The 11,154-nt window shown below is 50.6% G+C and overlaps 1 protein-coding gene across 1 annotated transcript; it reads right to left on the minus strand.

The window, feature by feature from the left end:
- Window positions 1-675: 675 nt before the first annotated feature.
- Window positions 676-8,284, minus strand: TBR1 (T-box brain transcription factor 1). Its single transcript, XM_069579460.1, has 6 exons — window positions 7,593-8,284; window positions 6,831-6,985; window positions 6,352-6,473; window positions 5,621-5,779; window positions 4,629-4,690; window positions 676-1,534 (listed from the first exon to the last, which is right to left on the minus strand). The coding sequence occupies exons 1-6, from the start codon at window positions 8,282-8,284 to the stop codon at window positions 676-678; spliced, it is 2,049 nt and encodes a 682-aa protein (XP_069435561.1).
- Between the last annotated feature and the right edge of the window lie 2,870 nt (window positions 8,285-11,154).

Here is an 11,154-nt window from a genome sequence, read left to right on the forward strand (position 1 = left end):
TTTCAGGGACGGGAGGAGTTGGAGAAAAAGGAAAAGAAATGAATGAGAAAGTTTAAGCATGAACTGGTTTTGTGCCTTGACAATGTGAATAAAAACTAGCCATTCGTTACAATAAATTAACACTATATACAGTCATTTCACAGGCTTTGTTCCACTAGAATTATTAACATCCCTACCATCCATCCATCCATCCACTCGGGGATAAGAAAGGACGCGCTGGGTGGGTCCAGGTTCTACAGTCAACATCCTACGGTTAATGGGGAGGCCGAGGCTTGGCGGGTCGGAATCGTTGCTGCCTGACAGGACTGCCCAGGTCTCCTAAAGGTGAAGAGTTTCATGAGGAGAAAGACAAGGAGAGGGTGAGAAAAAGACGAGGGGGAGGGGAACCGTTAAGATAACTTCACAGAAGGAGAGTAAGTAGGCAAACCAAAAAGGTTTACAGCCAAGTTGAAGGTCGGTGCGCTAACTGCAGAAACTGCTGTGCAAAAAAAAAAAAAAGGTTAAAATCACACTCAGGAGACCTGTACTAATTCGCTGCAGACGGTGTTCGAGGGTCAGATAAACTGAGGGAGTGCGCGAGGTGGGGCGTGAGCAGGAGGCGCAGGGGGAGAGGCGCGAGGAGCCGGCAGGGGCCGGGCCGCGGCGGGGCGCGGGGCCGGGGCGGGCAGGGCCGGCCTAGCTGTGCGAGTAGAAGCCGTAGTAGCCGCCTATGTCCTTGGCGCAGTTCTTCTCGCAGTCCCGCTGGGCCAGCACCTCGCTCTTGAGCGGGGACGAGCTCTCGGACACCGGCGTGTCGGCGGGCGAGATCCGCCTCCGTTTGGCCTGCTCGTAAATCCCCGAGTCGCTCGAGTCGATGGACTTGATGGAGGAGGGCGTCTCGATCCAGCTGGAGTCGGACAGGTCCTTGGGCTTGGCGTCCTCGGCGGCGCCCGGCGGCAGCGGCGAGCGCTCGGCGGCCAGGCCCTCGGCCTCCTCGCCCAGGTAGGGGTTGGCGCCGGCCATGCGCGCGGCGGCCGCGGCGCTGTTGGGCCAGCAGGGCAGCACCGAGCCCGACTTGGCGCCGCAGTACTGCGGTGGGCTGCGCGCTCCCCAGCCCGACGGGTCGGCGTAGTAGCCGAGCGGGCGGCCCGTGCAGCCAGCCGCCTGCAGCGGCAGCGCCTTCACGCCCGCCGCCGCGTACGAGAGCAGCGTGGCCGCGTTGCCCGCGAAGTCCGTGGCCGTGTCGTAGGCCGAGGCGGCGAAGTCCAGCCGGTTGTTGGCCGGAGTCACAAACCAGCGCTGCGGCGACGGCGCGCCCGGGTCCTCGGCCTGCTGCGGCGACAGCAGCCCGTTGGTGTGCGGCACGCTGCGGTCCGTGCCCGGCCCGGGGCCGGCGCCCGCGCCCGGGTGGAAACGGGCCTTGGCGTAGTTGCTCACGAACTGGTCCTGCAGGAAAGAGCCGGCCATGGCGTAGCGGGCCCCGGGCACGATCTGCGAGCGCGGGGAGTCGTTGGGCGAAGGGGTCAGACGGTCCATGTCGCAGCCGGTGTAGATCCTGCGAGGGAGGGAGAGAGAGAGAACCGAAGGGTGGCGCAAGGTCCTTTCGGGGGCGCTAAAGAGAAGACCACCCCTGGTCGCCCACCCCCACACTCTCCACGTGTAACCTGCCGTCCAGGATAAAGACAGACAAAAGGTCACAGACTTTCATCCTCTCCAAATCGTGAAATTATAAAGGAACCGATTTGTCCATTCAGAGACCTAAAGCTGATACAGATGAAGAGGAAGGCTTCGCTCCTCTCTTGAGCTCTCTCACCAAGTGCACAGAGGGCCGAGAGAAGAGCACAGCAGGGGATGCTCACCCACTTCTCCAATATATGTGCACACATTGAGGCAGATCTGCCCAGGGGCTCAGGTGTCATTTTCCCAGTGGGCCTTTCTTCTGCGGTGACAGTTTCTGAGTGAAATTTCTAAACCGGTTACCCACTCCATCCTTTTAAGACCACTTTCTTCCATCTGACACACACGCGGGGACCCCCCCTGGTAGTGAGCGTCAGACTGGCCTTGGACAGTCTTCTGAGACCCGAGGGTTACTGCTGGAAGCCTCCATGGCACTTACTATTGTTTTCCCCTGTGTGTTCCTTTAACCACCCCTCCAACCATACAAACTAGAATTACTATGTGGAAATAAAGTCATCAATCAATAAAATTATTTTACAGAGGAAAAGTATTCTTTGAGCTTCTCTCCCCAGCTTTTGATTTGTTACTGGTTTAAAAAAAAGAAAGAAAAAAAAAATGTGGGCAAACTCTTAAAAGTACAATTATCAACCTCTGCCAAGAATCTCCCACTGGTAACAGCTCATCCTTATACAACTTGACTATGTTCCAGGCACCCTTGTCTAGGGCTGTACAGATCATTATTTAACCATCACAATTTTCCAAGTTAGGTACCATTATTATCCTATCTTACAGATGAAGAAATTGAGTCAAAGGAAAGTTAAATAACTTGCCCAACCATAGACAGTGATTGTGTTACTGGGAATTACCTTAGATAAGATAATCAAAGGTTCACTCTAGGCCCCACAGTAGCCTATAAGATCCCATTAGAATTGAGAAGGAACCAGAGACTGGATCAAGACTGGTAGACCTATTTTCTCATATACATCACACACATGCCTCCCTTTTTTAGCTCACACATAAATGTTTTTATCTTTAATCAACAGACTGTTTTGAAAGAGAAACTTGTCATACCTCAGTACTTTGGGGAGGAGATTCCCTAGTGAGTGGCCAAGCAAACACCCTGGTCCCCCTGAACTCTTTATTGCTTTCTCTGTTTCTCCAACAGTGAGCCAGGCCCAAATAACCAAAGTAAGGTGGAAAGAGAGTGTCCAAAACCATTCTACTCTAAGCCATAAATCTCTAAGACAGCCATCTGTATAGCTAAAGAAGCTTTTTATGATAAATATATAGTGACTTAAGAATCAAACAGAAGTGGCTTTTCCAACAGAAGTCAGCCAGAAGAGGGACAGATGAGGGTTATGCCGTGGCTGCTCATATGCAGTTTGCTGACTGAACAAAATCTCCCTCCTGAAACTTAATTCCAGTCTCAAATAAGAACAAGTAGAGGGAGGCAGGAAGGGAACATAACCAGCAAGGTGCAAATATCTTCTCTGTTTACCACCACATTTAAAAGGAAAAGAAAAAAAAAAAAACCAATCTGCAAAAGATATAGTTTATATGCCCATCCAGGTTCCAACCCACTTGGGATTACCGAATTGATTTGTGCAAAATAAAATGCTTTGGAACAGATGTTCACAGCAGAATTACAAGCTCAAAATCTACAAGACCCCCCTAGTACAGAGACCAGTATCTCTGGTCTCCTGGGCCACACGCTTTCCACCGTGCTGAGCCCACCTTTTTAGATTGTGAGGAAGGACTAGAGTAGCCAAGTTTTTCTTTCCTTCTTTCTTTCCTGGGGAATCATACTGATGAGGCTTGCTTCCTTTGGATCACTTTTGAGGGATACACTTGACAGCTACAGTGTATAACTGTACAGTTTTCGTGTGTAACTATATGGTTGCAGTGTAGAGCTATTGGTGATTCTCTTCAATTTGTTAGAAAAATATCAGGAGGGGAGTTCGGTATCTACCTGGAGAGAGCCACTTGTCTTCTCCACAAATTTAATCTATTCCTAATCAAAGATAGCTTCAACTCTGTAGTTCTAGCCCCAGCACTTAATGCAAGCCATGAAATTAAAATTAATGTATCCTTTCCTTCTATGGTCAGAGAAAAGTGAAGGGATCCCCAGAGTCCAGATTTAGATCTTGCCCTATAACTCTTTGTGAACTCCTCAGCACTGTACCTGGGCTCTGAGCCTCTGATTGAGAGAACACCAGAACAAGCCCAGGAAAGGTTCAGTTTACACCTACTGTTGCCCCCAGAGGACAGCATTTTGATAGGCAAGAAATCAAGATAGATAAGGGAGGCCTGGAGAAAAGGAAACCAGCACATTTAATTAAAACACACCTAGATACAAATGATTAAAGAGGAAATATTTTTCTTTCAAAGCATAAATAATACACTGCAACAGCACCTGGGTCCTTCCCAAAGCCTGAAATGACTGCACCATCAGCTGTGCTCGTGAACTTGCCTGTAGTGGGTGCACATTTCTATTCAGTCCATGGTAAACTTGCACAGGAAAAGCTATTACACAAAACTTGGAAATGGGTAAATAAAAGTCACATATGCCAAGGAGACTGTAACAACTGCCAGAGCCACATGCACTTTCAGGCAGAATCCGGCGGTTTCAGACACAGACAATCTGAGCTGAGCATCTGCAGCACCACACACAACTCCCGAACCTGGGAACCAGGGCAGCTTCCGCAGCCAGCCAGCCAGCCCCAGGGTTCGCGCCAGCAACTTTGTAATTCATATGAAAGCTAAATATAGGTGGAGGAAACCTTTGACCCAAAACACAGAAGTACCAAGCCAGGTCGCCCTAGAGAAGAGGACCGTCAAAAAAGAAAGGGAAAACCCCGAAAACAACTTTGTCTTCACACTTTCTAGCTTCCAAAAACCTTGTACAAAACAATCTACCTTTGACCCAAAGCCCAATTCCACAAATTTGAGAAGAAAGGTACAAAACTACTTACGTATCATAATTATCCCGAAATCCTTTAGCAAAAGGGTTGTGATCTATTTTCAGTTGTGTAATCTGGAAAAAGAGAAAAAAAGATTAATATAATTTTATTTTTTATACAAAGCAGATTGGGTGTTTAAGAATATGTCATCTGCCACTTTTGACAGGGGCTAAAGGCCTACAATTTCACTAAATAGCAAGGTTTCCCTAACTGAAATTTTTGAGGGAATGGGTGGAAAGGTGAAAAAAGTATGATGAAAGTTATGTTTAAATTAATGGTGACTAAAACTAAAGTATAGCTTTCCATTAGCTCTCCCATGTGTCCTAAACTGGTTCAAAATTCTCATTTAAAAAAATGCTTGTTATGTAAATACACTTACTCAGGCAAAAATTTTTAAGGGGCACTTGAATTCATTCCTAAAAAATGTTGCCTATCTTAAATGCTTTATCATATTTGTTAGTTGCTTCTAATACACAACTTGAAGAACCCACAAGTTGCATCTTGAAATCAGTTTTGATTGAAAAATGCATATCTTTCATTTATTATATTTTCCTGTTTTAAAAGAAACACTATCACTTCTAGTAGTCAAATCAACAGTAGTAAAAAAAAGTTTTTGCAAACTTGCAAATGAGTGCTAGGAAGCTCACTCCATAGTCCCCAGTAATTTGATTTATTTTAGTTTTAAAATCATGAATGTGCATTTCTTTCGATCACCCAGAAACTGATGTTTGAAAACTAAATCAAAATTCCCAAGAGGCTCTAGAAATCCTGGTCACCTTGAAGGTGGCCCGGTGACCCGCGTCGGAGACGAATAAGCAGCGTTTTCCGACCGGTTAGGTATACAGGGAAGGTGCCCAGCAGGCCCCTAGCCCTACTCTTAAAAGGTACAGCAGAGCCAGCTGTGGCGGCTGTTGGTGCCCGAGCCGGGGATGGCCCCCGGTACCGCCGCGGGCCGCGGGAAGCCTGCGCCGCCCGCCGCGCGCCCAGCCCCCAGGCCTCCTTACATCGGTGTTCTGGTAGGCAGTGACGGCGATGAACTGAGTCTCGGGAAAAGTGAACGTCTGCACGCGCCCGGGCTGGCTGGTGTCCTCTGTGCCGTCCTCGTTCACTTCCACTACATGCAGGCGGGGCTGGTACTTGTGCAAGGACTGCAAAACCACCATCTGTCCGTCGGGAAGAAAGGGAAGCGCCCGGCGGCACGTTAGTGCGGTCTGCCCGCACGGGGCTGTGAGCCTCGGGCCGTGTGGAGTCTGCCAGGAGCCCGCCGCCCCGGGAAACTGACCGCGGGCCTCGCCCAGCTGGTGACTGGCTGGCGGAAGCAGACCTGCCCCCGTTTCGCCGGAGCACGCAACGCCCGAGCACCAGAGGAAAACCGAACCCGACCGCCCAATTCTCAGGGCCCTTCTCCCAGATCTCCTTTAAGGAGCAACAAAGATTTTCACAACCTGCAGATTCTGCGCGTTTCCTTCTCAAAATCAACCAAATATTTGTACTTGTGAAGGTTGGGAACTCGATAATTGGGCGAGGGAGGGGGGCAGGGGGGACAAGAACAACTTTGTAGCTTAATATAATTTGGGAGGACGGAAATAGAATTTTTAAAAAGTCTTTTTAATGAAGCAAAGACACATGTGTCGTTCCTCATGTTAAAGTGATGAACTGGATCTTAGGCAGGAACGAGTGTGTATAAGTGAGTGTGTGTGTGTGAGAGAGAGAAATGAGCGCTTGAGCCACTGACCTGCCCATTGTTGTTTGACGCTCCTTTGTTGTTTGTAAGTTTTAATTTTCCAAAAGAGATTTCTTGACGCATCCAGTGAGCCCCCGTGTTGGGGGAATCCGGGTGCATATAGACCCGATTTCCTAGAGAAAGAGACAAGTTGTTTACATGTGCCCGCGGCACTGCCCAGTCCCAACTCCTCACCACGTAGGACAGACACACACACACACAGACACACACCCCTTATTCCACTGTAAGGCCCGTTAGCTGGGGCTTTTTTAAGGCCGCGCTTTCTTCCTATTAACTGGGAATGATTAAAATAGCTTTTGCATAATCCTCCCCCTTCTCGTCGCTGAGTCTCTCCCCCTATCCTCCTAGTTTCCTTTTAGAAGTCATTGGCCGATCGTTTTAAAAGTCGCTCGAGCCAGTCCACAAAGGCTTTAATTAATCATTCTCACCTAAATAAGTGTCAAGAAGACGTGTTAATTGGAAGGACTTGCCTTGCACATTGGTGTCCGCTTTGCCGCAAGGAACCCATTTGCCTCCTTGAAACCTCCAGTGATTGGGATCCGCCAAAATCACATCCACAAAAATATTGTAATGAGCCGTGGGATCGAGACCAGAAATGTTAAAACTTAAAAAAGGAAACATGCGCCTATTTAAATTAGGGAGGGGGGAGACAACAAGGGGAAAAAAAAAAAAACATAAATGTTAAAGATTAAATGCAAGAAGCGCGGCGCCAGATAGCAAAGCAAAACTTATTTTCTCAGCATCGATGAGCGAACGTTTGCTGGATTGGAAATAGGGTGGTGGGGGAGAAAAAGAAGAGGGACTGAAGTCTGGGAGATCGGCGGATGAACTGGAATGGGAAGTCGGCAGGTATCACTGCCCAGGTAGAAAGCGAGGTTGGCGACCCGAATCTCCACCTGTCGGTGTATCGGGCATTGATGCCTCCCTCCCATCTCCCGGCCACAGGCCAGGACTCTCCCCCTCTCTCTCTCTCCTTTCTCCGGCCACTGACTGGCTCTCCGACCACCTTTCTAGAGCGGGAACCCCCACCCCCCCGCCCCGCTCCCCGACATCACCGCAGTGGTTATACCTTCCACTTTCCGTTTTTCCAACACCAGCCAACTCTAGGACGCGCCGGAGCGCCTTCCACTCCGCTCCCGACCCCAAATCCTCGCTGCCGCGGCGGTCACAGCCCGGGTACACATGCCCCCCGGCCGCGCCTGGAGCAGCGGCAGCCAAGAATGTAGCATTACCTTCCCTGTTTGGTGATGATCATCTCCGTTTGGTGCCGGTGAAATTTCAGCCAAAGGGGCCTGTTGCACAGGTACACCTGCGCTTTGCCAGGCACCAGCCCGGGCTGTGTGGAGGAGAACTGGTAGAACGGGGCTCCTTGGTAGGAGTGGCCGTACTGCTGCGGGTAGGGGTAGCCGGCGGTGGGGTAGCCCTGCGGTGAGGAGTTGGACAGGAGGCTGTTGTAGGCTCCGTTGGTGATGACCGGGTGGTGGGCCATGTAGCGGCTGGGGCTGCCGATGGAGAAGGCGGGGTGAGCCGGTCCGTGCTGGCCGGGGTACGGGAACATGGCACTGGGAGCAGTGGCCGCAGACTGTGGCTGGCTGGACTGAGAGAGGAGGTAGCGATCTGCAGCAGAGCCATCGAAACTGTGACGAAGCTCAGAGACCCCGTCCAAGACAGGAGAGAGTTTACTTCTCTGGACGTCCCCTGGTGAGTCCTTGGAGTCAGGAAAATTGTCTGTATCTGACTGATTCGTCATCCCCCTGGTAATTTTTTTCAAAGGTGAACTTCTCTCCAGGTTGTCAGTGGTCGAGATAATGGGATGATCGTGCAAGACAAGCTCAGATCCGCCTGAATGTGGGTAGCTGCTGCTCACATTGAGAAATTTCTTGGAGAGCATGATAGAAGGAGAAAGGCAGTGCTCCAGCTGCATAGCTCTAGAACCTGAACACTCGCCCTCCTGTCCCTGGTTTTTAAAGTCCTATTTATCATAAACTAGAAATCCACAGACCCCCTCACTAGACAGAAAGCACTTCAACCAGCAAATGCTTCTCAAAGGTTTGATTTACTTTTTTTTTTTTCCCCTGGGAGAAGAGATTGGCCAATTGACACTATGCAGCAATCAGAAAAGGCTCACTTTTGATCTTGCTGCTTGTGCAGCCGATGAAACGGCTCCTGCCATTGGTTAACTGCTGACAGTAATTTAATTAGATAGACATTAATTAGGATAATCACCTGGCTCCTGGTCGCAGCGATCATGGCAAATTGAAGGGGATGATTTTATTGTTGGTTTAGGGGGGTGGGGAATGTGTGTTGGTTTTACGTGAGCGCTGTTGTGTCACCTTTAAGCTTTGTGACCACTGCTTTAGGAAGATTCAAAGATGTGCAATTTACTAAACATTTCCTACCTTCCCCCTCCCCCTCCTTTGGAGCTGAGGGGCGGAGGAGGGAATTCGACGATGCTAGGAGACTTTTCGGATCTGAATGAGCCAAATATTCAGTTGAATGTAACGATTTCAAGTGCAAAGTATACAAAGCGCGAGCCGGTGGCCTCTTCTCGCCCTGTAAAAGTTCCAGAGTCTGTCTTTTCCAGTTAATACAGAAGCACAAGACACCTGAGCCAGTCCTTTGTGATCAGGTCCTGCGTGTCCTCAACGAACACCCCCACCAACGCACACCCTTTTAACTCCATACAGAAATAAATAAATCACTGCTACTGAGCGCCACAGCCATGAAAGTGAGCGGGAAGGGGGAGTCGTGGGGGAGAAAAGCAATTCAGCCACCCCATCCACCCACCTCGGGAAGATTCGGTTTCTTGGTTGAGCACAGAAACAGTGACAATCAATGATCTCCTTTTTAAGTTTTGAAATAATCATAAGCTGTCGGGTTGAAGTGCCTTAATGTATTTGCAGTGATGTTTACGAGGTCTTTCCTAAATATTTAATCAGCGAGCTTGGTCGCAGAGTATCTGAAGAGCATCTAACTGGGGGGCAGGCGCCATGCATCCCTCACGTCCCACTGCACTTCCTTCTCTCCGAGGTACGGCCTTGGCGACAGGTTCAAAAGCCTCGCCAGGAAAAGAAAGAGCCTAGTCCTCGCGCAAATGGGTTCGCTAGAAGCGCTGATCTGGGGAGACAGAGTGGAAGTGGTGTCAACGCAGTGATCTTTATGGAAGACTCGTGTGTGTGTGTGTGTGTGTGTGTGTGTGTGTGTGTGTGTAATGTTTATATAATCTGGAGGGGAGAAAAAGAATCCATGCCAATAATTTTAAAATGAGAAAGAATTTAAAGAGGGATAGAGAAAAGAACCAGTTTAAAAGGATGTTGGCACAAATAGATAGCACGAGGCCCAAAGCAACCCCGAGGTGTAAGAAGAGATCTCATGGTACTGGTTCCACGGAGCAACTCAGTCTCCGCCCGAACCAGAGAGCCAAGAGCAGCAGAGGGTTCACCGCCCAAAACTGCTTCGCGTGGCGGGCACCAGCCAGCCCGCCCTCCTGTGGCTTTCCTGGGACGGCCGAGCCGCGCGGAAACCAGGAGGAGCGCAGCGCCGGAGCTCGGCTCGGTCCCGCGAGCTGGCTGGCAGGCCGGCTCCAGGCGGGGCACCGCGGGAGCCGGCGGCGGGAGAAGCCACCCCCGCGCTCGGTGCTCGGCCCTACGCCAGCCGCCTTGCTCGGCTCCATTGTCTAAGGTCTCTAAGCGGCCCGAGAGTAGGCTCCCCAGCACCCGGGCGATCACGAGGGGGAGCCGCCCGGATACCCAGGGAGCGCGGAGGCTGGCGCGTAACCCAGGGGGACACACTCTTTCCGTGCCGGAGGCTTGGCCTGGGCGCCTCCGCCCGGTGGAGCTCGTGCCTTCCTCCGAGTGTATCTGCCTTCCCCTCGCCCCCGCCGCTCCCAGAGGGAAAGGACGCCCGGGACACTGGGTGGGTCCTGCGCTTGATAGCGAGGCGGGTTGCCAGACTCGACCTGTGCCTACGCGGGCGCATTTGGAGAGCGCCGCCTGGGTGGGCCCAGCGGTCAGCGTCCAGCCCGGACTGCGCCCGGCTGGCGGTTCGGGCGGCTCGGCCGCAGAGGGCATCAGCTGTGGCCTCCACCACCGCGCTGCAAGCAAGATCCGACGCGGGCGGCCCAGGGCTGGAAGGGTTGATGACCAGATGTCCCAGACTCAAGCCGAGATAGTTTTCTGGGAGAAAAATACAGCCAGACCCCATTTTCCTTCAAAAAGCCTCAGAAACAAGCAGGGGCTTAATTACTAAGGTGTTGTGAGGTGGGGGAAGGGACCGTGGCAATGACATTATTGATGCTTTTTTTTCCTCTTACCTCTATCGCCATTTCTCCTGAGAGCCTTTTGCCCTGTTTGGCCTACTGTTGCTTTCATTAACTTCTTTGTCCCTGAATGCCTTTCCACGGTTTCCAAGGTTGCCCACCTCCCACTCCCTGAGTGGGACAGCCTTAAGTGTGTAGCAAAAAAGGAGAAACTACCTGGGCTCTTTGTCAGGTTTTTTTATTCCTAGTACCCTGAGTTGGGTTTTTTAAAAAATGAAGAATGCTAAAATGACATGTTAAAGTTCAGAAGAGGGAGAGTGCACCTTCCTCAGTTCTTAAGGCATTGGATTAGAAGATGAACAGGAACACTCACTCAGATCATCAGGACTGCATTCAGTGATTCCTCAATACAGGTTTATGCCTTTAATATGCATCCTCAAGAAGGAAAATTAAGGTTTTTCTCAGGATCAGCACATCTGCTCTTGACTCATACTTCTGTAGAGCTGGGCTTCCCAAACTTTAAAAGTGCATATGAC

This window comes from Ovis canadensis, chromosome 2 (assembly GCF_042477335.2).
Source record: "Ovis canadensis isolate MfBH-ARS-UI-01 breed Bighorn chromosome 2, ARS-UI_OviCan_v2, whole genome shotgun sequence".
NCBI lineage: Eukaryota > Metazoa > Chordata > Mammalia > Artiodactyla > Bovidae > Ovis > Ovis canadensis.

What these genes read in the sequence shown, in the direction of transcription:
- TBR1 (XM_069579460.1), bottom strand. Translation starts at nt 8,284, where the DNA reads ATGCAGCTGGAGCACTGCCTTTCTCCTTCTATCATGCTCTCCAAGAAA. An exon ending in AGCGGACACCAATGTGCAAG is followed by an intron (nt 6,474 to 6,830) that starts GCAAGTCCTTCC and finishes CTCTTTCTCTAG; the next exon opens with GAAATCGGGTCTATATGCAC. An exon ending in CTGCCTACCAGAACACCGAT is followed by an intron (nt 4,691 to 5,620) that starts GTAAGGAGGCCT and finishes CTCTTTTTCCAG; the next exon opens with ATTACACAACTGAAAATAGA.